Here is a 27,063-nt window from a genome sequence, read left to right as displayed (position 1 = left end):
CCACGACTTGTGATCAATGTCACAGGACTTCAATGTCCTTGACCTACAGAGTGTGTGTAAAAAAAAAAATCAGTCACTCCTGCACGCATGCAGCCTGGGGAACTCAGCTGTGATGCTCTGTATAGCCAAATAGCCAGCTTACTCGGTGGATCAGAAGAATGGGCTCCTCCTGCTTGCTGGCATTGAGCTCTGGCTCTAGGTGGTGCTGTTGGCCAGGTGCAGGAGAGTGGGGATTGCAGTCTCGGTGTGTAATGGGTTAAACACTAGTTACCAACTTGTTCTGCAAGACAGCACAACAAAGGCAGGGTGATGTATGCAGAGCAGCAGAGTGAGAGAGAGAGAGAGAGAGAGAGAGAGGCAGGAGAGCAGGACGGCAGAGAAAGTGAAAGGAAACAGGGCTGGTGTACTGATCTCTCCAGGCTTGTCACTGAATCCAATGTAAACGCTGACTGGTGCCAGTGTGAGGATCAGGGCTGTGAATACGGAGTCACCAGGGACTGAAGCCTGCCTGCTACCCTCATTAACCGGCAAGTGTTGGCATCTCAACTGACAGCAGCAAAGAGATGGAACTCTAATACAGGGAGGCACCTCTATTCCTCGACGTATCCCCTGCTCCTGCACCCACTGCCCTCTTTTCAGCTTGGTACAGGATGGAGAAGCTGAGTAGTCTCCTGGCTTAACCCTGGTAAAATGCCCGCTTGTGGACTCGGTGGGATTCTGCTGCAGTGGGGCCACAGGTTGTAAAGGACAGGAGGGGGTCAAGCTGGTGACACCATGAGGGCTGGACTCATGGTCCTGACATTGCTCCTGCATTCCATACTGATCACCTCAGCACAGGTAAGGAGCGGTGTTTCTGTCCTACAGGATGAAGGCTGGTTGACAGTGTGCGGGGTGAGTGCACGCACAGATGCTGGTGGCACTGAGTGCTTTTTAAAATTCGTTCCCGGGACAAGGGCATCATTGGCCAGGCTGGCATTTACTGCTCAGCCCGAATTGGCCAAATCTTCGTAGTGGGTCCTGATAGAACTGAGTAGACAAACTGCGTTGCTGTGGATCTGGAGTCACTTATATGCCAGAGTGTGTAAGGAGGGCAGGTTTCCAGTCCTCAGAGGGACGTTAGTGAACAAGCTGGGTTTTGAGACAATCTGACAGATGCATAGTCATGTTTACTGACACAGCAGTGACTCAGTGGGTTAGCACACTCAAGTTGTGGCTTGAAGCCCCACTCCAGACAACTGAGCACATAATCCAGGCTGACTCTCCCAGTGCAGTACTGAGGGAGTGCTGCACTGCTGGAGGGTGCCGTCTTTCAGATGAAATATTAAATCAAGGGCCCATCTGCCCTCTTAGGTGGATGTTAAAGATCCTATGGGACTATTTCAAAGAGCAGGGGAGTTATTCCCAGTATCCTGGCCAATATTTATCTCCCAATCAACATCACAAAAACAGATGATCTGGTCATTTATCACATTGCTGTCTGTGGGATCTTGCTCTGTGCAGACCGGCTGCTGTGTTTCCTACATCACAACAGTGATGACAGTTCAAAAAAAAAGTATTTCGTTGGCTGTAAAGCACTTTGGGGGATTCTGAAGTTGTAAAAGGCGCTATATAAATGCAACTTTGTTCTTTTTTTATTTGCAACTTTTTTTGAAACTGATTTCAAATTGTCAAGGTGCCCTGGGATGGTGGGTTTGAAATCTGGGTTAGTGTCACTGACAGGAGGAGTTATACAGAGCACTACACACAAGGCTGTTCACACCGAATGGAATCGAGTGTGAGCAGGAAATCAGAACAAGGGGGCACAGCCTCACCATTAGAGCCAAGGCCGTTCAGGGATGATATCAGGAAACATTTCTCCACAGGGAGTAGTGGAAATCTGTAACTCTCTCCCCCAAAAAGCTGTTGAGACTGGGGGGGTCAAGTAGAAATGTCATAACTGAGATTGATCGATTTTTGTTAGGTGTTAAGGTGGATAAATGGAATGAAAATACAGATCAGCCCTCAGTTATTTGAATGGCGGAATGAGTTGGAGGGGCTGATGGGTCTCCTCCTGTTCCTTATTGCTTGTCCACCTGTCTGAATTGCTTAAAACCCAGCCGTGGAGTCAGTGCCAGTGGGCAGCCCACAGCAACAGAGAATCTGAATGAAATAGTCGCTACTCTCCTGGGTCAGGAGAGGGGAGGGCGTGGTGTCGGAAGGAGGTAAGTGAGATCTTTTTTTGGGATCTATTCTTCTCCAGCATCCGGGAGATGGGAGATCAGGTAATTGAGTTGATTTTCTTTGGGGTGGGGGCGTGGGGTGAATTGTGGGGAGGTGGTCTCCAGTAATATAACAGCTGAGCCAAGCATTCTGGATACTCTGGGGACACTGTTAGTGAATGACTAGCAGCCAAGGTCACACTCCCTGCTGAGTCGGAGGTTGTGAGTTCAAGTCCCACTCCAGTGCAGTACTGAGGGAGTGCTCCACTGTTGGAGGTGCCGTCTTTCGGATGCGATGTTAAACCGAGGCCTCGTCTGCCCTCTCAGACAGACATAAATGGTCCCACTATTTTGAAGAAGAACAGGGGAGTTCTCCCTGGTGTCAATACTTGTCCCTCAACCATCATCACTGAAACAGTTCATCTGGTCACTTGTCACATTGCCCTTCGTGGGATCTTGCTGTGCACAAATTGACTGCCGACATCACGACAGTGACTAGACTTCAAACATTGTTTCCTTGGCTGTAAAGCACTTCAGAATGTTTTGAGATCAGGAAAGATGTTGCATAAAAGCTGTTTTTTCCCTTTCTTTAAATTGGAGCCGCATGTGGCTATATGACAACTGTTGTACAGAGGGGATTTACTGATTTCAGTTGGCCTGTCACGTTTTACAGATATTTCCTTTCATCAATAGATTCTGTTTGTAGCCCCAAAAACAGAATCGCGAACATGAAAAATCCATTCTTTATTAAAAAGCATTCCTGCTGGTCTTCCTAACGTACCTGTCTTCGCACATCTCTGGAGAGACGACACCTCCACTTGTGGGCGAGACCAGAATTAGGGGCCACAAATAGAAAAAAAAATAGAACCACAGAAAAATTACAGCACAGAAGGAGGCCATTCAGTCCATCGAAGAGAGTCAGTAATAAATCCAATCGGGAATTCAGGAGAAACTTTTTTACCCAGAGAACGGTGAGAGTGTGGAATTGGCTAACACAGGGAGCGGTTGAGAGGAGTAAAGAGATGCACTTAAGGGGAAGCTGGATAAACGAGGGAGAAAGGAACGTCGGGACATGGGAAGAGGAAGAGGCCATTTAAGCTTCTTGAGTTTGTTCTGCTGTTCAATGAGGTCACGGTTGATCAGTGACTGAACTCCACATACCAGCTTTTGCAGATTTAAAATTAATAATTAATCTGGCATCAGTTGCCATTTGAGGGAGAGAGTTCCAAACTTCTACCATCCTTTATGTTGCAGAAGTCTTTCCTAATTTCACTGCTGAAAGGTCTAACTCTAATTTTTAGTCTATGTTCCCCAGTTCTAGACTCTCCATCCGGTGGTAATAATTTCTCTCTCTACCCTATCAATTCCCCTTAATATCTCGGACTGGGTTTTACCGAGCTCCCAACATTGGGGGTCATGGCGGGGGGGACCCCGGAAAATGCCCACCTCGGGCCTCGATGCCGGGAAGGCGAGGCCCCGTATTGCCAGCGGCAGTGAAGCCTCATGACGGCACCTCCCTCACTCCCCCACCCGCCGCCACTCGGCAATGGGAGCAGTATTTAAATATGGTAATTAATTAAAATGACTGAATTAATGACTTACCTGCTCCGAATGGCTGTCCAGCTGCGATATTGAGGTAGGTTTCCGGCATTCCCGGGCATTCGAATCTCCATTCAGAGATCCGAGGCGGAAGACTGGTTTGGGGAGGGGAGGGGGATCAGGCTTGGGGTCAGTGGAGGGGCGGGGGGGGTGGGAAACAGGGTTAAATGTTTTCGATTGGTCTCGGGGGTGGTGGGAAGAGATAAAGATCATAGTTTATAAACTTTGGGAGGGGCAGAAGGTTGGGATCGCAAAGAACAAGAACAAAGAACAAAGAACAAAGATAATTACAGCACAGGAACAGGCCCTTCGGCCCTCCAAGCCTGCGCCGATCCAGATCCTCTCTCTAAACATGTCGCCTATTTTCTAAGGTTCTGTATCTCTTTTCTTCCTGCCCATTCATGTATCTGTCTAGATACATCTTAAAAGACTCCATCGTGCCCGCATCTACCACCTCCGCTGGCAATGCGTTCCAGGTGCCCACCACCCTCTGCGTAAAGAACTTTCCACGCATATCCCCCCTAAACTTTTCCCCTTTCACTTTGAACTCGTGTCCTCTAGTAATTGAAACCCCCACTCTGGGAAAAAGCCTCTTGCTATCCACCCTGTCTATACCTCTCATGATTTTGTACACCTCAATCAGGTCCCCCCTCAACCTCCGTCTTTCTAATGAAAATAATCCTAATCTGCTCAACCTCTCTTCATAGCTAGCGCCCTCCATACCAGGCAACATCCTGGTGAACCTCCTCTGCACCCTCTCCAAAGCATCCACATCCTTTTGATAATGTGGCGACCAGAACTGTACGCAGTATTCCAAATGTGGCCGAACCAAAGTCCTATACAACTGTAACATGACCTGCCAACTCTTGTACTCAATGCCCCGTCCGATGAAGGAAAGCATGCCGTATGCCTTCTTGACCACTCTATTTACCTGCGTTGCCACCTTCAGGGAACAGTGGACCTGAACACCCAAATCTCTCTGGACATCAATTTTCCCCAGGACTTTTCCATTTACTGTATAGTTCACTCTTGAATTGGATCTTCCAAAATGCATCACCTCGCATTTGCCCTGATTGAACTCCATCTGCCATTTCTCTGCCCAACTCTCCAATCTATCTATATTCTGCTGTATTCTCTGACAGTCCCCTTCACTATCTGCTACTCCACCAATCTTAGTGTCGTCTGCAAATTTGCTAATCAGTCCACCTATACTTTCCTCCAAATCATTAATGTATATCACAAACAACAGTGGTCCCAGCACGGATCCCTGTGGAACACCACTGGTCACACGTCTCCATTTTGAGAAACTCCCTTCTACTGCTACTCTCTGTCTCCTGTTGCCCAGCCAGTTCTTTATCCATCTAGCTAGTACACCTTGGACCCCATGCGCCTTCACTTTCTCCATCAGCCTGCCATGGGGAACCTTATCAAACGCCTTACTGAAGTCCATGTATATGACATCGACAGCCCTTCCCTCATCAATCAACTTTGTCACTTCCTCAAAGAATTCTATTAAGTTGGTAAGACATGACCTTCCCTGCACAAAACCATGTTGCCTATCACTGATGAGCCCATTTTCTTCCAAATGGGAATAGATCCTATCCCTCAGTATCTTCTCCAGCAGCTTCCCTACCACTGACGTCAGGCTCACCGGTCTATAATTACCTGGATTATCCCTGCTACCCTTCTTAAACAAGGGGACAACATTAGCAATTCTCCAGTCCTCCGGGACCTCACCCGTGTTTAAGGATGCTGCAAAGATATCTGTTAAGGCCCCAGCTATTTCCTCTCTCGCTTCCCTCAGTAACCTGGGATAGATCCCATCTGGACCTGGGGACTTGTCCACCTTAATGCCCTTTAGAATACCCAACACTTCCTCCCTCCTTATGCCGACTTGACCTAGAGTAATCAAACATCTGTTCCTAACCTCAACATCCGTCATGTCCCTCTCCTCGGTGAATACCGATGCAAAGTACTCGTTTAGAATCTCACCCATTTTCTCTGAGTCCAAGCATAACATTCCTCCTTTGTCCTTTAGTGGGCCAATCCTTTCTCTCGTTACCCTCTTTCTCCTTATATATGAATAAAAGGCTTTGGGATTTTCCTTAACCCTGTTTGCTAAAGATATTTCATGACCCCTTTTAGCCCTCTTAATTCCTCGTTTCAGATTGGTCCTACATTCCCGATATTCTTTCAAAGCTTCGTCTTTCATCAGCCGCCTAGACCTTATGTATGCTTCCTTTTTCCTCTTAGCTAGTCTCACAATTTCACCTGTCATCCATGGTTCCCTAATCTTGCCATTTCTATCCCTCATTTTCACAGGAACATGTCTCTCCTGCATGCTAATCAACCTCTCTTTAAAAGCCTCCCACATATCACATGTGGATTTACCTTCAAACAGCTGCTCCCAATCTACATTTCCCAGCTCCTGCCGAATTTTGGTGTAGTTGGCCTTCCCCCAATTTAGCACTCTCCCTTTTGGACCACTCTCGTCTTTGTCCATGAGTATTTTAAAGCTTACGGAATTGTGATCACTATTCCCAAAGTAGTCCCCTACTGAAACTTCAACAACCTGGCCGGGCTCATTCCCCAACACCAGGTCCAGTATGGCCCCTTCCCGAGTTGGACTATTTACATACTGCTCTAGAAAACCCTCCTGGATGCTCCTTACAAATTCTGCTCCATCTGGACCTCTAACATTAAGCGAATCCCAGTCAATGTTGGGAAAATTAAAATCTCCTATCACCACCACCCTGTTGCTCCTACATCTTTCCATAATCTGTTTACATATTTGTACCTCTATCTCACGCTCGCTGTTGGGAGGCCTGTAGTACAGCCCCAACATTGTTACCGCACCCTTCCTATTTCTGAGTTCTGTCCATATTGCCTCACTGCTCGAGTCCTCCATAGTGCCCTCCTTCAGCACAGCTGTGATATCCTCTTTGACCAGTAATGCAACTCCTCCACCCCTTTTACCTCCCTCTCTATCCCGCCTGAAGCATCGATATCCTGGGATATTTAGTTGCCAATCATGCCCTTCCCTCAACCAAGTCTCAGTAATAGCAATAACATCATACTCCCAGGTACTAATCCAAGCCCTAAGTTCATCTGCCTTACCTACTACACTTCTTGCATTAAAACAAATGCACCTCAGACCACCAGTCCCTTTATATTCATCATCTGCTCCCTGCCTGCTCTTCCCCTTAGTCACACTGACTTCATTATCTAGTTCCTTACAGGCTTTTGTTACTACCTCCTTACTGTCAACTGACCTCAATTGGTTCCCATCCCCCTGCCACATTAGTTTAAACCCTCCCCAACAGCGTTAGCAAAAGCACCCCCAAGGACATTGGTTCCTGTCCGGCCCAGGTGTAGACCGTCCAATTTGTAATAGTCCCACCTCCCCCAGAACCGGTCCCAATGTCCCAAAAATCTGAACCCCTCCTTCCTGCACCATCTCTCAAGCCACGCATTCATCCTGACTATTCTTTCATTTTTACTCTGACTATCACATGGCACTGGTAGTAATCCTGAGATTACTACCTTTGAGGTCCTACTTTTTAACCTGGCTCCTAACTCCCTAAACTCTGCATGTAGGACCTCATCCCGTTTTTTACCTATATCATTAGTGCCTATGTGCACAATGACAACTGGCTGTTCACCCTCCCCCTTTAGAATGTTCTGCAGCCGATCTGAGACGTCCCTGACCCGTGCACCTGGGAGGCAACATACCATTCGGGAGCCTCGTTTTCGACCACAGAACCGCCTATCTACTCCCCTTACAATCGAATCCCCTACGACTATAGCCCTTCCACTCTTTTTCCCGCCCTTCGGAACAGCAGAGCCAGCCACGGTGCCATGGACCTGGCTACTGCTGCCTTCCCCTGGTGAGCCATCTCCCTCAACAGTATCCAAAATGGTATACTTGTTTTGGAGGGAGATGACCGCAGGGGACTCCTGCGCTGCCTTCCTGCTCTTTCTCTGCCTTTTGGTCACCCATTCCCTTTCTCCCTCAGCAATCCTAATCTGCGGTGTGACCAATTCACTAAACGTGCTATCCACGACCTCCTCAGCATCGCGCAAGATAAGTTTTATTTGAGGGGGGGGGGGGGTGGAAGAGAGCAGTTGATAAATTGTTTGGCCATTGCGGGGGTGGGGTGGGAGAGGTGCTTGAATCTTTTATTACATTTTTTACGTTACATTTATGACTTTAAAAATTCAAATTCAATGGAAGAAGTTGATGCCCTTTAAAAATGCACAATGATGCCCGATGCCGTTGCCGGGGACGGATCACCTGCCCCCTCCATGTCATGGGGGCCATGAAAATGAGCCGCCGCGTATAATATTGCAGTGAGTCTGCAGAGTAAAACCCGCGCGTGCGGGCCGCCATCTTTTAGCGGCGGCAGCAAAATAAAATCCAGACCCTTGAAAACTTTGATCAAATCATCTCTTAATCTTCCAAATTAACAGAAGGATATGTTTTTCTGAATGGAGGGATGTGACGAGTGGTGTTCCGCAGGGATCAGTGCTGGGACCTTTGCTGTTGTATATATAAATGATTTGGAGGAAAATGTAGCTGGTCTGGTCAGTAAGCTTGCGGACGACACAAAGGTTGGTGGAGTTGCGGATAATGATGAGGATTGTCAGAGGATACAGCAGGATATAGATCGGTTGGAGACTTGGGCGGAGAAATGGCAGATGGAGTTTAATCCGGACAAATGTGAGGTAATGCATTTTAGAAGGTCTAATGCAGGTGGGAGGTATACAGTAAATGGCAGAACCCTTAGGAGTATTGACAGGCAGAGAGATCTGGGCGTACAGATCCACAGGTCACTGAAAGTGGCAACGCAGGTGGATAAGGTAATCAAGAATGCATACGGCATGCTTGCCTTCATCGGTCGGGGCATAGAGTATAAAAATTGGCAAGTCATGTTGCAGCTGTACAGAACTTTAGTTAGGCCACACTTAGAATATTGCGTGCAATTCTGGTCGCCACACTACCAGAAGGACGTGGAGGCTTTGGAGAGGGTACAGAAGAGGTTTACCAGGATGTTGCCTGGTCTGGAGGGCATTAGCTATGAGGAGAGGTTGGATAAACCAGGATTATTTTCACTGGAACGACGGAGGTGGAGGGGTGACATGACAGACGTTTACAAAGCTATGAGCGGCATGGACAGAGTGGATAGTCAGAAGCTTTTTCCCAGGGTGGAAGAGTCAGTTACCAGGGGACATAGGTTTAAGGTGCGAGGGGCAAAGTTTAGAGGGGATGTGCGAGGCACGTTCTTTACACAGAAGGTGGTGAGTGCCTGGAACTCAGGGGAGGTGGTGGAAGCAGATACGATAGCGACGTTTAAGAGACATCTTGACAAATACATGAATAGGATGGGAATAGAGGGATATGGGCCCTGGAAATGCCGAAAGTTTTAGTTTAGGCAGACATCAAGATCGGCGCAGGCTTGGAGGGCCGAATGGCCTGTTCCTGTGCTGTACTGTTCTTTGTTCTTTGATATGTTGATGGGGTGAGATGGAGAGGGGTGGGAGGGGGCTCGTGTGGAGTATAAACGCTGGCGTGGCCCAAATGGGCTGAATGGCCAGTTTCTGTGCTGTAAATCAATGTGTTTATTTTGCCCCGCTCAGAACAAGGCTTTGTCGAGGAGGAGAAGGGAGGAGGAAGCTGACTGTAAGTGTGCCTTCAAAATGCCCACCCCTGAGGAGACAAGGTGGCGAGGTGGCAAGGCTTTGGCCGAGGGCTTTCGACCAAAGGAGATGGCAAGCACAGGGTCAAAGTGCAAGTGTTACTGCGGGTTCGACCCGTGTGAGGACAAGAGTGAGCGGGGAGCGGAGAGGACAAAGATACAAGACTCGGACTTGATGACGGTATGTTTCACACCCATGCCTGGGTATTGTGTGGCGCTGTCATCTCAGGATTGCTGGCAGGGCAAAGCCGAGAGAGAGCTGGCAACCGCCGGTGGTGCTTAAGGCCCAGAGAAAGGTCTGCCGAGGTTTGTAGGCTGCAAGGTCAAACAGGACAGATAATGCAGGAACTAAAAAAACAACTGGAAGATAAGCAAACAGGGTGAATGAGGCAGAGGGACAAAAAGAGCTGGGGAAGGAGAGGAGATATTGCAATTAGAGTACAGTAAAGGGCTAACTTCAGTGAAGTGAATGGATGATTGGTGTTCCCTCCATTCTTCCATCACTCCTTCTTTCCTTCCCCCTCCTTCCAATCTTCCCTTTATCCTTCTTTCCCCTCCTATCTCCCTCTCCTTCCTTCCCTTTTTTTATTCATTCATTGGATGTGGGCATCGCTGGCAAGGTCAGAATTTATTATTGCACATCCTTAATTGCCCTTGAGAAGGTGGTGGTGAGCTGCCTTCTTGAACCGCTGCAGTCCTTGGTGTATAGGGACACCCACAGTGCTGTTAGGAAGGGAGTTCCAAGACTTTGACTCAACGACAGTGAAGGAATGGTGATATAGTTCCAAGTCAGGATGATGTGTGGCTTGGAGGGGAACTCCAATGCATTTGCTGCCCTTGTCCTTCTAGGTGGTAGAGGTCGCGGGTTTGGAAGATGCTGTCTAAAGAGCCTTGGCGCGTGGCTGCATCTTGTAGATGGTACACACTGCTGCCATTGTGGGTCGGTGGTGGAGGGAGTGAATGTTTGTGGATGGGGTGCCAATTAAGTAAGCTGCTTTGTCCTGGATGGTGCTGAGTTTCCTGAGTGTTGTTGGAGCTGCACCCATCCAGGCAAGTGGAGAGTATTCCATCACACTCCTGACTTGTGCCTTGTACATGGTGGACAGGCTTTGGGGAGTCAGGAGGTGAGTTACTCACTGCAGAATTCCTAGCCTCTGACCTGGTCTTGTAGTCATGGTATTTATGTGGTTGTTCCAGTTCAGTTTCTGGTCAATGGTAATCCCCAGGATGTTGATAGTGGGAGATTCAGCAATAGTAATGCTATTGAACATCAAGGGGAGATGGTTAGATTCTCTCTTGTTGGAGATGGTCATTACTTGGCACTTGCGTGGCATGAATGTTACTTCACCTTCGTTCCCCCTCTCCTGCGGTGAGACTGTTCTCACTTGACGGTATGACCCTTGACCCCTCACGGTGCGTGTATCTGATCAAAGTGTCTTGGTGCCCACAGATCCAGGGACTGGCTGCCGACCTCCAGGAGATCTTCGACAACACAGAGACGAAGAGACTCAATTCCTACTCAGCCAAACTCAACAGTCAACTAAAGAAGCTGGAGAAGGTACAGGACATTCACTCTCGGGATGTGGGCATCACTGGCTAGGACAGCATTTATTTCTATTCTCTATTTGCTCGAGAAGGTGGTGGTGAGCTGCCTTCTTGAACCGCTGCAGTCCATGTGGGGTGGGTATACCCACAGTGCTGTTAGAAAGGGAGTTCCAGGATTTTGACCCAGCGACGGTGAAGGAACGGCCCTGGTAACTTGGTAGGCCATTTCCCAAGCCCGGGTAAGAGTCAACCACGTTGGGGTGTGGGACTGAAGTCACATATATGCCTAGACTGAGTAAGGACACCAGGTTGCCTTCCCTAAAGGAGCTTAGAGAACCAGCTGAGGTTTTATGACAGTTTGACAGCTTCGTGGGCACTTTTACTGAGAACAGTTTACAATTTCCCGACTTTTTTTCTTGAACTGAATTCACATTCTCAAACGTTGAACTCACTCTTTCTGGGTTATTGGTTCGATCTTGTGGATTACTTGTCCAGTAACATAGCCACTGCATTATCATAGCCCCTGAAACTAGGGGCTAATGGATAATTCTACAGAAATGATACAGGTATAGACGAAGTGACAGCTAGAGCAATCTGAATAGTTGCTCAATGATAGGGAGATGGAAAATAGGTGTTGACTGTGGATTTGATTCTGTCAGTTGCCAAAAACTGGTCCTCAGGCAGCCAATGGCAGCCCCAGAACCAAACCCTGTGTGGGTTTGGTCCAGACAGTGTCCATGAGGAGTTTTATATTAGGTCCTCATGAGCTGTTGCCAGTCTACATGGATCCAGTAACTCAACTGTTACTAGTTGGAAAGTGCGTTGCTGGTTGTGACATCAGCGCAGAGACGCACATGTCCGATGCCACAATATAAAGTTATTTTGACAGGTAAGGTTATTGAACTGATAAGCATTCAAGAGGAGAGAGAAGGGAGTTGAGAGACATGGCGAGAAGTTGGGTCACCCACTGTGCTCTCTGACCTACATTGGCTCCCGGTCCGGCAATACCTCGAATTAAAAACAATTCTCATCCTGGTGTTCAATTCCCTCCATGGTCTCGCCCCTGCCTATCTCTGTAATCTCCTGCAGACCCAACAAACCTCTGAGATCTCCAATTCTGGCCTCTCATGCATGTCCCAGTACCTTCATCCCACCACTGCCTTCAGTTGTCCTGGTCCTTAGCTCTGGAATTCCCTCCCTAAACCTCTCTCCACCTCTCAGACGCTCCTTAAAAATCTATCTCTCTGACCAAGCTTCTGGTCACCTGGGTAACGTCTCCTAATATGGCCTGGGGTCAGATTTGTGTCCAATAATATTCCTGTGAAACGCCTCAGGACCCTTTACATACAAAAGGCTCGTGGTAAATGCAAGTTAATTGGGTTTTGTACCTGTCCAATAGCTTTCTGTATGTGAAACCCCCACACACACCCCCATGCCCCCCCAAATCTCTGCTCCTCCACAGTTCCTACTTACAGTGCCACCTAGTTTAGTGCCATCAGAAAACTTGGATGTACAGCTCCCTATCCTTCATGGGAGACAGGAGACTCGTGTGGAGCATAGACTGGCCTGTTTCTGTGCGGTAGATTCTATGTAACAATTCAAGTTGTTAGATGGGGCTTGATCTGTGAAAGAAACAGGCAACTTGTGTGGGTCTAATGTTGCTAAAGATTGGTATTTTTTTTTTAAACAAAAACTGAATTTTTGAGCTGCTGTGGATGTTTGTTCTTAAGCAGAGGATGGAACGTAATGTGCCGAGTGTCAATGCTCTCCTGAGAGAGACCTTCGAGAGGATTATTCAGCACCGTTTCATCTACCAGAACTTCTCCATCACCATGAGGAACGTAAAGAAGGAGATTAGCAAACTTAACATCCTCCTGCGAAAGCAGGAGCTCTTCCCGCTGAATAAAACCCCGAAGGTACGAACCAGTGGGACATCGGCAGCTACCAAAAGGCCAACCTCCCTTTAAATCCTGGCCAGGGGATAGGAATAGAGAGCCCTTGATGATCGGAACTATTGTACGATTAACTTCAAATTAGTAAATCAATAACAGCTGTTCCAAGACTTTTTGTCAGGAGTTTGTGATGACTTTGTGGCTCCATGAATATTTCAAACCTCATCTTTATTTTTTTCTTTATTCATTCATGTGATGTTGGTGCCTCTGGCAAGACCAGCATTTATTGCCCATCCCGAATTGCCCTCGGGAAGGTGGTGGTGAGCCGCCTTCTTGAACTGCTGCAGTTCACGTGATGCTGTTAGGAATGGAGTTTCAGGATTTTGATCCAGTGACAGTGAAGGAATGGCGGTATAGTTCCAAGTCAGGATGGTGTGTGACTTGGAGGAAAACTTGCAAATAAAGAAAGCTGTCTCCCATTAGTTGGTGGTACAAGGACTTAAGGACACAGATTTAAGGTTTTGGGAAAGAGATACGGGGGAATGTGAGGAAGACATTTTTTATGCAGCGAGTGATAATGAATCACAGAATTGTTACAGTGCAGAAGGAGGCCATTCGGCCCATCATCTCCACACTGGCTCTCTGAAAGAGCAATTCCCTCAGTTCCATTCCCCTGCCTTCTCCCTGTAACGCTGCACATTCTTCCTTTCCCTATAACAGTCTAATTCCCTTTTCAATGCTTCTATTGAACCTGCCTCCACCACACTCACAGGCAGAGCAGTCCAGACCTTAACCACTCACTGCGTGAATAAGTTTCTTCATGTCACTTTTGCTTCCCTTACCAAATAGTTTAAATCTGTGCCCTCTCATTTTCAATCCTTTCACAAGTGGGAACAGTTTCTCTCTACCTACTCTGTCCAGATCCCTCACGATTTTGAAAACCTCTATCAAATCACCTCTCAGCCTTCTCTTCTCCAAAGAAAACTGCCCTAACTTCTCCAATCTACCTTCATAACCGAAGTTCGTGAATCTTTTCTGTACTCTCTCTCATGCCTTCACGTCTTTCCTAAAGTGCAGTGCCCAGAACTGGACACAATACTCCAGGCCGGACTAGTGTCTTATGACCCGGAATTCGCTACCTACAAGGTGGGGGGCGGGGGGGGGGGGGGTGGGGTGGCGGGGGGGTAGAAGCAGAGATGATAAATAATTTCAAAAGGAAATTGGATGGAACATGAGGGACATAAACTTGCAGGGCTGCAGGGATAGAGTGGGGGATGGGACTGACTGGATTTCTCTACAGAGTGCTGGCATAGACTCAATGGGCAGAATGGCCTCCTGCACTGTTATGCCATGGTTTGCTACCTTGTCCTTCTATGTGGTAGAGGTCGCGGGTTTGGAAGGTGCTGGCCAAGGAGGCCAGTGGTGATCCGCAGGGATCAGTGCTGGGACCTTTGCTGTTTGTAGTATATATAAATGATTTGGAGGAAAATGTAGCTGGTCTGATCAGTAAGTTTGCGGACGACACAAAGGTTGGTGGAGTTGCGGATAATGATGAGGATTGTCAGAGGATACAGCAGGATATAGATTGGTTGGAGACTTGGGCGGAGAAATGGCAGATGGAGTTTAATCCGGACAAATGTGAGGTAATGCATTTTGGAAGGTCTGATGCAGGTGGGAGGTATACAGTAAATGGCAGAACCCTTAGGAGTATTGACAGACAGAGAGATCTGGGCGTACAGGTCCACAGGTCACTGAAAGTGACAACGCAGGTGGATAAGGTAGTCAAGAAGGCACTCGGCATGCTTGCCTTCATCGGTCGGGGCATAGAGTATAAAAATTGGCAAGTCATGCTGCAGCTGTACAGAACTTTAGTTAGGCCACACTTAGAATATTGCGTGCAATTCTGGTCGCCACACTACCAGAAGGACGTGGAGGCTTTGGAGAGGGTACAGAAGAGGTTTACCAGGATGTTGCCTGGTCTGGAGGGCATTAGCTATGAGGAGAGATTGGATAAACTCGGATTGTTTTCACTGGAACGATGGAGGTGGAGGGGCGACATGATAGAGGTTTACAAAGTTATGAGCAGCATGGACGGAGTGGATAGTCAGAAGCTTTTTCCCAGGGTGGAAGTGTCAGCTACTAGGGGACATCGGTTTAAGGTGAGAGGGGCAAAGTTTAGAGGGGATGTGCGAGGCAAGTTCTTTACACAGAGGGTGGTGAGTGCCTGGAACTTGCTGCCGGGGGAGGTGGTGGAAGCAGGTACGATAGCGACGTTTAAGAGGCATCTTGACAAATACATGAATAGGAAGGGAATAGAGGGATACGGACCCCGGAAGTGCAGAAGGTTTTAGTTTAGGCAGGCTTCAAGATCGGCGCAGGCTTGGAGGGCCGAATGGCCTGTTCCTGTGCTGTACTGTTCTTTGTGGCTTGGTGAGTTGCTGCAGTGCATCTTGTAGATGGTACACACTGCTGCCACTGTGCGTCGGTGGTGGAGGGAGTGAATGTTTGTAGATGGGGTGCCAATCAAGCAGGCTGCTTTGTCCTGGATGATGTCGAGCTTCTCGAGTGTTCTTGGAGCTGCACCCATCCAGGCAAGTGGAGAGTGTTCCAGCACATTCCTGATCTGTGCCTTGTAGATGGTGGACAGGCATTGGAGAGACAGGAGGTGAGTTACTCGTCGCAGAATTCCCAGCTTCTGACTTGCTCTTGTAGCCACAGTATTTATGTGGCTGGTCCACTTAAGTTTTTTGTTAATAGTAATTCTCAGGATATTGATGGTGAGGGATTCAGTCATGGTAATGCTGTTGAATCTCAAGGGGAGATGGTTAAATTCTCTCTTGTTGGAGATGGTCATTGCCTAGCACTTGCGTGGCGCGAATGTAACTTGCCACTTATCAGCCCAAGCTTGGATGTTGTGCCGGTCTTGCTGCAAATGGACACGGACTGCTTCAGTATCTGAAGAATTGCAAATGGGATTGAACACTATTATTAATGGATTTACAGTTCAGTTAGTAAACATCTTCCCTCCCATTGGGACAACCCTTTTTTTTAAACAAGTAAAGGTGAACAATTGCCTGGAATTTTCTGTGGGATTTCTTCTGCAAGAATTCAGCAGGAGTCCTTGGCAATGGTATGGTAATAGTCATGCAGGCGAATGTGCACACAGCAAGATCCCATAAGTAGGAATGGGCTAAATGACCACTTACTTCGGTTGTGGGTAAAATGTTGGAAAGGGTTATAAGAGACAGGATTTATAATCATCTTGAAAAGAATAAGTTGATTTGCGATAGTCAGCACGGTTTTGTGAAAGGTAGGTCGTGCCTCACAAACCTTATTGAGTTTTTCGAGAAGGTGACCAAACAGGTGGATGAGGGTAAAGCCGTGGATGTGGTGTATATGGATTTCAGTAAGGCGTTTGATAAGGTTCCCCACGGTAGGCTATTGCAGAAAATACGGAAGTATGGGGTTGAAGGTGATTTAGAGCTTTGGATCAGAAATTGGCTAGCTGAAAGAAGACAGAGGGTGGTGGTTGATGGCAAATGTTCATCCTGGAGTTTAGTTACTAGTGGTGTACCGCAAGGTTCTGTTTTGGGGCCACTGCTGTTTGTCATTTTTATAAACGACCTGGATGAGGGTGTAGAAGGGTGGGTTAGTAAATTTGCGGATGACACGAAGGTCGGTGGAGTTGTGGATAGTGTCGAAGGGTGTTGTAGGGTACAGAGGGACATAGATAGGCTGCAGAGCTGGGCTGAGAGATGGCAAATGGAGTTTAATGCGGAGAAGTGTGAGGTGATTCACTTTGGAAGGAGTAACAGCAATGCAGAGTACTGGGCTAATGGGAAGATTCTTGGTAGTGTAGATGAGCAGAGAGATCTTGGTATCCAGGTACATAAATCCCTGAAAGTTGCTACCCAGGTTAATAGGGCTGTTAAGAAGGCATATGGTGTGTTAGCCTTTATTAGTAGGGGGATCGAGTTTCAGAGCCACGGGGTCATGATGCAGCTGTACAAAACTCTGGTGAGGCCGCACCTGGAGTATTGCGTGCAGTTCTGGTCACCGCATTATAGGAAGGATGTCGAAGCTTTGGAAAGGGTGCAGAGGAGATTTACTAGGATGTTGCCTGGTATGGAAGGAAGGTCTTACGAGGAAAGGCTGAGGGACTTGGGGTTGTTTTCGTTAGAGAGAAGGAGGAGGAGAGGTGACTTAATAGAGACATACAAGATAATCAGAGGGTTAGATAGGGTGGATAGTGAGAGTCTTTTTCCTCGGATGAGGATGGCAAACACGAGGGGACATAGCTTTAAGTTGAGGGGTGAAAGATATAGGACAGATGTCAGAGGTAGTTTCTTTACGCAGAGAGTAGTAGGGGCGTGGAACGCCCTGCCTGCAACAGTAGTAGACTCGCCAACTTTAAGGGCATTTAAGTGGTCATTGGATAGACATATGGATGTAAATGGAATAGTGTAGGTCAGATGATCGGCGCAACATCGAGGGCCGAAGGGCCTGTACTGCGCTGTAATATTCTAATTCTAATTCTAATTCTAATTAATCTCTTGTTTGTGGTACTGGTTGAGGGGTGAATGTTGGGCCAGGATATTGGTGGGAACTCCTCTGTTCGTCTTCGAAATAGTGCCATGGTTTAAGGTCTTTTCCAAAAGACGGCACCTCCTTTCTGTCTCTGCCCTGTCCGGACATCAATCCATAAACTTCTGACGCAGAGTTGAGTGTGTAATAACACACCACATCAAATAAGCTTTACAATGGAAGTGACAATTAGAAAAATAAATCTATTCTGTATCACAGCTGGCCAAATTTAATCCTAATTAGACCTCCTGGTCTGTCTGTCTCAATGGATGTAGAAGGCGGCCATTTGGCCCATCATGTCTGTGCCAGCACTTTGAAAGAGCTCTCCAATTAGTCCTATTCCCCATTATTTCCCCATAGCCCTGCAACGTTTTTATCCAATTCTTGTTTGAAAGTTATTATTGAATCTGCTTCCACTGTCCTTTCAGGCAGCATGTTCCAGATCACAGCAACGAACTGTGTAAAAATAAAATGCTCTTCCTCTCCGCCTCCGGTTCTTTGACCAATTACCTGAAATCTGTGTCCTCTGGTTACCGACCCTCCTGCCAGTGGAAACCTATTTACTCTATCAGAATCCCTCGTGAATTGGAACATCTCCGTTAAACCTCCCCTTAACTGTCCCTGCTTCAAGGAGAAACTATTAGACGTGAATATAGAAGGTATGATCAGTAAGTTCGCAGATGACACGAAAATTGGTGGTGTTGCAAATAGTGAGGAGGGAATCCTTAGGTTACAGGGAGATATAGCAGGGCTGGAAAGATGGGCGGAGCAGTGGCAAATGGAATTTAATCCTGAAAAGTGTGAGGTAATGCATTTTGGGAGGACTAACAAGGCAAGGGAATATGCAATGGATGGCAGGACCCTCGGAAGTACAGAGGGTTAGAGGGACCTTGGTATACTTGAAGGCAGCAGCACAGGTAGATAAGGTGGTTAGGAAGGCATATGGGATACTTGCCTTTATTAGCTGAAGCATGGAATATAAGAGCAGGGAGGTTATGATGGAGCTGTATAAAACGCTAGTTAGGCCACAGCTGGAGTACTGTGTACAGTTCTGGTCGCCACACTATAGGGAGGATGTGACTGCACCGGAGAGGGTGCAGAGGAGATTCACCAGGATGTTGCCTGGGATGGAGCATTTCAGCTATGAAGAGAGACTGAAAAGGCTAGGGTTGTTTTCCTTGGAGCAGAGAAGGCTGAGGAGGGACATGATTGTGGTATACAAGGTTATGAGGGGCATTGATAGGTTAGATAGGAAGAAACTTTTCCTTTAGCAGAGGGGTCAATAACCAGGGGGCATAGATTTATGGTTATGGGCAGGAGGTTTAGGGGGGATTTTAGGAAGCATTTTATCACCCAGAGGGTGGTTGGAATCTGGAACACACTGCCTGAAGAGGTGGTAGAAGCAGGAACCCTCACACCATTTAAGAAGTATTTAGATGAGCACTTGAAACACCATAGCATACAAGGCGAAGGGCAAAGTGCAGGAATATGGGATTAGAATAGTTGGGTGTTGTATGGCCAGCACAGACATAATGGGCCGAAGGGCCTGTTTCTGTGCTGTATAACTCTATGACTCTCTTGCTGTCTTGCAGGTCATAGTTGAGCTCAACCCGAGCAAGCCCTCGCCCCAGAGAGGCAACACATCGAAGAATGTTGGTCCTAAATATTGGGTCAGTCCTCAGCCCCCTGTCACTCAGAAGACCACAATCAAGCTTCATACATCCACGGCTCACCCTGCAGTCTCTGTTTCAAAGGCCGTGACTGGAAAACCTTCAGACGACAACGGAAACATGAGTAAGCTCATGACTGACGCAATCAGCAGATACACAAGGCCGCAGAAAGCCTCCATATACGGAGCGGATATTATCATTGTCCCCCCTTAGGTTCTTTGAAACTTTGTCGACGGCAGTTAGGCTTCACTTGGATACCCAGTGAGTGACCATTCACCCAGTGTAGGCACTGCCCACTCTACCCAGTGAGTGACCATTCACCCAGTGTAGGCACTGCCCACTCTACCCAGTGAGTGACCATTCACCCAGTGTAGGCGCTGCCCACTCTACCCAGTGAGTGACCAATCACCCAGTGTAGGCACTGCCCACTCTACCCAGTGAGTGACCATTCACCCAGTGTAGGCACTGCCCACTCTACCCAGTGAGTGACCATTCACCCAGTGTAGGCGCTGCCCACTCTACCCAGTGAGTGACCATTCACCCAGTGTAGGCGCTGCCCACTCTACCCAGTGAGTGACCAATCACCCAGTGTAGGCACTGCCCACTCTACCTAGTGAGTGACCAATCACCCAGTGTAGGCACTGCCCACTCTACCCAGTGAGTGACCAATCACCCAGTGTAGGCACTGCCCACTCTACCCAGTGAGTGACCAATCACCCAGTGTAGGCGCTGCCCACTCTACCTAGTGAGTGACCAATCACCCAGTGTAGGCACTGCCCACTATACCCAGTGAGTGACCATTCACCCAGTGTAGGCGCTGCCCACTCTACCCAGTGAGTGACCAATCACCCAGTGTAGGCACTGCCCATTAAACCCGATGAATGAACAATCATCGTTTGTAGGCACTGCCCACTCTACCCAGTGAGTGACCATTCACTCAGTGTAGGCACTGCTCACTCTACTCGGTGAGTGACCAATCGCATACTGTTGCACTGCCCACTATACCCAGTGAGTGACCAATCACCCATTGTAGGCACTGCCCACTCTACCCAGTGAGCAGCCAATCATCCAGTGTGTGGGAGCGTGTTGCGTGCAGGAGTGTGGGGGATGCAGGTGCGTGGTGAACGCGGCGGTGTGGGGGGTACGGGGGCGTGGGGGGGTGCGGGAACTTGGGGGGTGCGGGAACTTAGGGGAAGCGGGAGTGTGGTGGGTGCGGGAACTTGAGGGGGTGCGGGAGTGTGGTGGGTGCGGGAGTGGGGTGAATGTGCGAGGTGCGGGAGTGTGGTGGGTGCGGGAGTGTTGGGAGTGTGGTGGGTGCAGGATGGATCTGGGAGTGTGGTGGGTGCGGGAGTGGGGTGGGTGCGGGAGTGCGGTGGGTACTGGACAGAGTGATGTGTGGGGGCTGCGAGAGTGTGGTGGATGCGAGAGTGCGGTGGGTGCGGGAGTGCAGTGGGTGCTGGAGTGTGTGGTGGGTGCTGGAGTGTGTGGTGGGTGCTCGAGAGTGTGGTGAGTGCTGGAGAGTGCGGTGGATGCAAGAGTGTGGTGAGTGCTGGAGAGTGTGGTGGGTGCTGGAGAGTGTGGTGGGTGCTGGACAGAGTGATGTGTGGGGGCTGCGAGAGTGTGGTGGATGCGAGAGTGGGGTGGGTGCGGGAGTGCGGTGGGTGCTGGAGAGTGGGGTGGGTGCGGGAGTGCGGTGGGTGCTGGAGTGTGTGGTGGGTGCTGGAGAGTGTGGTGGGTGCTGGAGAGTGCGGTGGGTGCTGGAGTGTGTGGTGAGTGCTGGAGTGTGTGGTGGGTGCTGGAGAGTGTGGTGGGTGCTGGAGTGTGTGGTGGGTGCTGGAGAGTGCGGTGGGTGCTGGAGTGTGTGGTGAGTGCTGGAGTGTGTGGTGGGTGCTGGAGAGTGTGGTGGGTGCTGGAGTGTGTGGTGGGTGCTGGAGAGTGTGGTGGGTGCTGGAGTGTGCGACGGGTGCGGGAGTGCGGTGGGTACTGGACAGAGTGATGTGTGGGGGCTGCGAGAGTGTGGTGGGTGCTGGAGAGTGCGGTGGATGCGAGAGTGCGGTGGGTGCTGGAGAGTGTGGTGGGTGCTGGAGAGTGCGGTGGGTGCTGGAGAGTGTGGTGGGTGCTGGAGAGTGCGGTGGATGCGAGAGTGCGGTGGGTGCTGGAGAGTGTGGGGTGCTGGAGTGTGTGGGGGTTGCGGGTGTGTCGGGGTTGCGGTAGTTTGTGCTAGGTGAGTAAACGCAGAAGCTGAGTGTAAAACTGGGTTGTCAACCAAATCTCAACTTGCTGACTCTTGTTCCTCCACTAAGGGAAATCTGTCACCTTGACCCAGTCTGGTTTGGCTTTGCCTAGTTTATTCTAAAGTAAAGGGTTCGAGCAATTGTAATGTCTCCCTCTCTCTGGGTTCTAGTTCGAGAGGACAGCTGCGCTGGAACTCCTGTGATAATCTGGGACCCCGTGACACACAGCAACTATGGCCGTGGGGAAGGGGTTTGGATGAAGGATCTGATTGTTAATCAGGAGAAGGTGTACGTGGCCAACTATTTCTTTGGCACCACGTTGATCGAGTTCCGCAACCTGGATCATTTAAAACTGGGTAAGGTTTCTGAATACATCACGCCCCCGCTTTCCTGCATAGTATCTTACAGCACAGGGATGTGGCTATTCGGCCCATCGTGCCTGTGATGGTTCTTTGGTATCAATATAACAACTGCTTTCATATGTCCCCTACCTTTACTGTAGGAAGATATCCCAAGGAGTTTTCGTGTCAGTTCTGGCTTAAATTATAAGGACAGGTTTCACAGGCTAGTCTGATATTCTGAGTACAGGTAGCTTAATGGATGTTCTAATTGAGGTGTTTCAAATGAGAAAGGGAATTGATAGCGTAGATAGACAGAATTAGTCCACTTCGATCCCTATTCCCCTGCTCTTTCCCTATAAGTCCTGCAAATATGCTCCCATTCAAATACTTCTCCAATTCCCCTTTTGAAAGTTACGATTGAATCTGTTTCCACCACACATTCCAGATCACAACAACTCACTGTATTAAAAAAAAACATTCCCTCAGTAAAGGCAGGGACGTTCCGGCCTGGATTTTGTGCTTGTGTCTCCAGACTGGGGCTTGAACCCACGAGCGTGTGACTCAGAGACAAGCGTGCCCGATTTATCAGTGAGATACTTGGAGAGATCTCGCTGCAGTCAAGCAGATGGCTTTCTGCGTGTGCCCACAGACCGGTGTTGGTTTGACTTTTGTGGTGATAGTTTATGTGGTGCAGCTCAGGGTTGCCTTCAATGTGAAGTACACACGAGTAACATGTAACGGAATCTGTATATTGCATGCGATTGAAGCACAGTGGGATCCTGGCCAGGGTTAAATGACGTGGGTTCAAATGGCTTGACTCGTCAGTGTGAACATTCTCTATGAGCAGCAAATAAAAACATCACACAGGTTTGCCCTTGGAATGTTCCTCATTACCCTGGGTTTCCCCGGTCTGGCTCCCCCTCAGGGGAAATCACAGCCTCTTGTGTGCAACTCTGATCAGCTTTGATAGATGGCTGTGTAGAGACAGGTGATAGCTTTACAGATCCTGATGCTGAATGTCCCCCACCCAGAGCTCCCTCCCTCTCCCTCCTTGCGTTGTACAGCTGTTTGACAGACTCGCACTGAGTGCTGTTTGAACAGACTTGGTGGCCACAAGGTGGAACAAAGCAGGGATTTGGCTTTAGAATCGATTTCAGGCCCAGCTGACAGGCATTATATTTGACATAGAATTACACAGGGCATACAGCATAGAAACAGGCCACTCAGCTCAACCAGTCTGTGCCAGCAGTTATGCATCACTTGAGCCTCATTCTGTCTTTCCTTATCTAACTCTGTCAGCATAAACCCTCTATTCCCTTCCCTCTCATTTGCTTGTCTAGCCTTTTCTTCAACGCCTCTATACTATTTGTTTTAACCACTCCCTGTGGTAGCGAGTTCCACATTCTCACCACTCTCTGGATGAAGAAATTTCTTCCGAATTCCCGATTGGATTTCTTGGTGACTATTATATTAATGGCCTCTAGTTATGCTCTTCCCCACAAGTGGAAACATTCTGTACCCACCATAAAAAAACCTTTCAGAATTTTAAAGACCTCGATTAGGTCACTCCACGGCCTTCTCTTTTCAAGAGTCCCAGTCTGTTCATCTGCTCCTCAAAGGCATATCCGAGCATTTTTAGGAATATCCTTGTAAACCTTTTTTTTGCACTCCCTCTAGAGCCTCTATCTTTCTTATAACATAGTGACCAGAACTGTGTACCGTTGTTAAGTGAAATGAGTTTCGGGCAATCGCACACCTCGTGGCAGGCCATTACAGGAACAGGAGGAGGCCATTCAGCCCCTCGAGATTGTTACACCATTCAATCAGATCACGGCTGATGTGTATCTTAATTGAATCCACCCGCTTTGGTTCCTTAATACTTTTACCCAACAATAATCTATGAATCTGAGTGTTAAGATTTCCATTTGCCCCTGCAGTCATTTACGGTAATGTCCTCTTGATTCTGAACTCACCGCACCAGAGGAAGTAGTTTTCTCTCTATCTAATCCCTTTAAATCCCTCAATTAGATCACTGCTTAACCTTCTAAACTCAAGGGAATGCAAGCCTAGTCTGTGCAACCTGTCCTCTATGTATCTAAAGCCAGAACAGACACTCTGGGGACATTTTACTACATCAATGGTACTACACAACAGAAGCAGCTGTGAGTTTGAATTGGTTAGATAATAGTTGTTTAAGCTTGAGGATGATACTTGGCCACCAATCTCATTCCTGTCTTTGTTACCGCTGCGCTTGACGATTCCAGCTCTCTCCTGGTGGCCGGTCTCCCATCTTATACCCTCTCTAAACTTCAGCTCATGCAAAACTCTGCTTTCTGTAACCTAACTCGCACCATCTCCTGTTCCCCCATCAGCCCTGTGCTCGCTCACCTACGCTGGCTGCTGGGCGGGCAATGCTTTGATTTTGAAATTCTCATCCTGATTTTCAAATTCCTCCTTGTCCTCATCCTCTCCCTCTCTGTGTAATCTCCTCCAGCCCTACAAGCCTCAAAGATATCGGTGCTCCTCTCATTCTGCCCTCTTGCTCATCCCTGATATTAATCACTGCACTACTGCTATGCCTTCAGCTGCTTGGGCCCTAAGCTCTGGGATTCCCTCCCTAAACCTCTCCCTCCTCTCAAGACACTCTTTAAAACTTGTGTCTTCGCCTGTCTTAATATCTCCTTATCTGGTTCAATGCCAAATTTTGTTTGATAATTGCTCCTGTGCAGTGCCTTAGGATATTTTATTATGTTAAGGACACTCTGTAAATATAAATTGTTGTTGCTGTTATAAGCCATGGTTCAGTGGGCTGCACACTTAAAAATCTAGGCCGACACTCCCCGTGCAATACCCAGGGAGTGCTGCACTGTTGGAGGTGTCTCGGATGAGATGTTAAACTGAGGTCCCATCTAAAAGAATCCCATGTTCCTATTGGAAGGGGGGGGGGGGGAAAGAGTTCTCCCTGGTGTCCTGGGGCCAGCATTACTATAAAACTGATCACACTGCAGTTTGTGGGAGCTTGCTGTGCACAAATTAGCTATGTTTCCGACATTTACAACAGTGACTGCACGTCCTTGGCTGTAAAGCACTTTGCGATGTCTTGAGGTTGTGAAAGGCGCTACAGGTTGTTGTTGTTGTTGAGACACCTGACATCCAGTTGCCTGTTTTCCAGGCCGGTGGGGCAACACGTACAAACTCCCATACAGCTGGATGGGGACAGGTCACGCAGTTTACAATGGCTCCTTCTACTACAACAAGGCCTACACGCGGACCATCATTCGCTACGACCTGCGGCAGCGGACGGCCGCCAGCTGGGCCTCGCTGGATGATTTGGTGGCTGGGTCCGCCCCGCTGTTCGGGTGGAAGGGCTACTCCGAAGTGGACTTCACGGTGGACGAGGGTGGTCTCTGGGTGACCTACTTCTCCAATGACTTTGGCTACCTGCCCGAAGAGGTCTTGGTGCTCAGCCGGCTGGACCCTATTGACTTAACCTTCAGGAAGGAGACCACTTGGAAAACCCAAGTGCGCCGGCCCTCCTACAGCAACTATTTCCTGATCTGCGGCGTCTTCTATGCCTTGGACCTAAAGAAGCAGAAGGAAGGTATCATCACCTATGCCTTTGACACCCACACGGGCTTCGAGTCCAACCCTGGGCTGATGATAAACAGCAGATACTCTTACCTCACCCAGATAGACTACAACCCAACAGACAAGCTCCTATACGCTTGGGACAATGGATTCCAAGTCACTTATGATGTTATATTTTCTTACTGACCTGTGTGACTTCCTCCCCCCACCTCACCTGTGACTCCAGGCTCATGAGTACATCAGCAGGCCCCAGTATTACACTGAGTTTTACAGCATAAAACAGGCTGATCCATGCCAGTGTTTATGCTCTACACAAGCCTCCTCCCACCCTACTGCATCTCATCCCATCAACATTTCCATCTATTCTTTTCTCCCTTGTGTGCTTACCTCGCTTCCCCTTAAACGCATCTGTGCTACTCACCTCAACTTGGAGGTGCCGTCTTTTGGATGAGACATTAAACCGAGGACCCCGTGTGCTCTCTCAGGTAGATGTGAAAGATCTCATGGCACTATTTCAAACAGCAGGGGAGGTATCCCCAGTGTCCTGGCTAATATTTATCACTAAGTTATCATTAAAGCAGATTACTAGTCATTATTACATTGCTGTTTGTGAGAACTTACTGTGTGCAAATTAGCTGCTGGGTTTCCTACATTGCGACAGTGATTACATTTCAAAAGTACTTCATTTACTATAAAGCACTTTGGGACTTCCAGTGGTCTGGAAAGACTTGATATACATGCAGCTCTTTCATTTCTTTTGTTTTCTTGTGTTTATCCAGCTTTCCCTCAAGTGTATCAATGTTATTCACCTCAACCACTCCCTGTGGCAGCGTGATCCACATTCTCATCGCTCTCTGGGTAGAGACGTTTCTCCTGAATTCCCGACTGGAATTTGTTAGTGACCCCATTTATTTATGACCCCATTGTCTTGCTCTCCTGCTATTGTGGAAGTCTCTTCTCCACGTTTACCCGATCGAACCCTTTCAACCATTTCAAAGACCTCTATTTGGTCACCCTCAGCCTTCCCTTTTCGAGAGAAAAGAGCCCCAGCCCGTTGGGTATTGAACTCAAATGGCCAGCCACTCTGAGTTAGGCCAGTGAGGTGTCAGAGACCATCTCAGTGAAGCCTCCTTTTCACCCAGTGCTCGTGATCAGGTGTGGGAACCGAGGAACAAGAGGAGACCATTCAGCGCCTGGCGTTCGTTCCATCATTCAATTGGTTCATGGCTGATCTGTATCTTAACTCCAGTTACTGCCTTAGATCCCAAACTCTAAATACCCTTACCCAAATCTATCCATCTCCCTTTGAAACATTCCATTGACTAGTTCAGTCTCAACAGCTTAAAGGGGGGAGGGGAGGGGGAGGGGGGGGGGCGGGAGGGAGGGAGCGTTCCAGATTTCCATTACCCTGTGTATGAAATGTTTCCTGACATCACCCCCGAACGGCCTGGTTCTAATTTTAAGTTATGTTCCCTTGTTCTAGTCTTCCCTCACCCAACTCCACAAGAGAGGAAATAGTTTCTCTCTTTACCTACCCTGTCAACTCCTTTAATCATTTTATACACCTCAATTAGATCACCCTGTACTTGAGGGAATACAAGCCGAGTCGGTGCAACCTGTGCTCATCATTTAACCCCCAGTTTTATTCTGGTGGATCTGCACTGCGCCTACTTCGGAACGGAGCACGGTTACTCCAGAAGCCGGGTTACTTTATCC

General features: G+C 48.4%; 1 protein-coding gene across 4 annotated transcripts; it reads left to right on the top strand.

Annotated features, from left to right (window-relative positions):
* Nucleotides 1-317: 317 nt before the first annotated feature.
* LOC137345911 (olfactomedin-like protein 2A) lies at nt 318-26,671 on the top strand. Of its 4 annotated transcripts, none has more exons than XM_068009155.1 (7): nt 318-837; nt 9,435-9,674; nt 10,944-11,051; nt 12,769-12,954; nt 19,107-19,308; nt 21,589-21,774; nt 24,932-26,671. In XM_068009155.1, exons 1-7 carry the CDS (start codon nt 775-777, stop codon nt 25,531-25,533), a joined length of 1,587 nt encoding a protein of 528 aa, XP_067865256.1. In that variant the 5' UTR covers nt 318-774; the 3' UTR covers nt 25,534-26,671. The 4 variants fall into 4 exon arrangements, with proteins under 4 accessions (XP_067865256.1, XP_067865259.1, XP_067865257.1 ...); XM_068009156.1 differs by having other exon boundaries at nt 319-837; nt 12,772-12,954; nt 24,932-26,670; XM_068009157.1 differs by lacking the exon at nt 318-837 and adding an exon at nt 1,965-2,201.
* The last annotated feature ends 392 nt before the right edge of the window (nt 26,672-27,063 follow it).

This window comes from Heterodontus francisci, chromosome 29, assembly GCF_036365525.1.
Source record: "Heterodontus francisci isolate sHetFra1 chromosome 29, sHetFra1.hap1, whole genome shotgun sequence".
NCBI classification, from domain to species: domain Eukaryota; kingdom Metazoa; phylum Chordata; class Chondrichthyes; order Heterodontiformes; family Heterodontidae; genus Heterodontus; species Heterodontus francisci.
This window is presented reverse-complemented; position numbering and strand designations above follow the sequence as displayed.

Excerpts from the sequence above, each read along its gene's own strand:
- LOC137345911 (XM_068009155.1), top strand. The coding sequence starts at position 775 with ATGAGGGCTGGACTCATGGTCCTGACATTGCTCCTGCATTCCATACTG. Across the intron at positions 838-9,434 it reads TACTGATCACCTCAGCACAG|AACAAGGCTTTGTCGAGGAG; the intron begins GTAAGGAGCGGT and ends TGCCCCGCTCAG. Across the intron at positions 21,775-24,931 it reads CCTGGATCATTTAAAACTGG|GCCGGTGGGGCAACACGTAC; the intron begins GTAAGGTTTCTG and ends CCTGTTTTCCAG.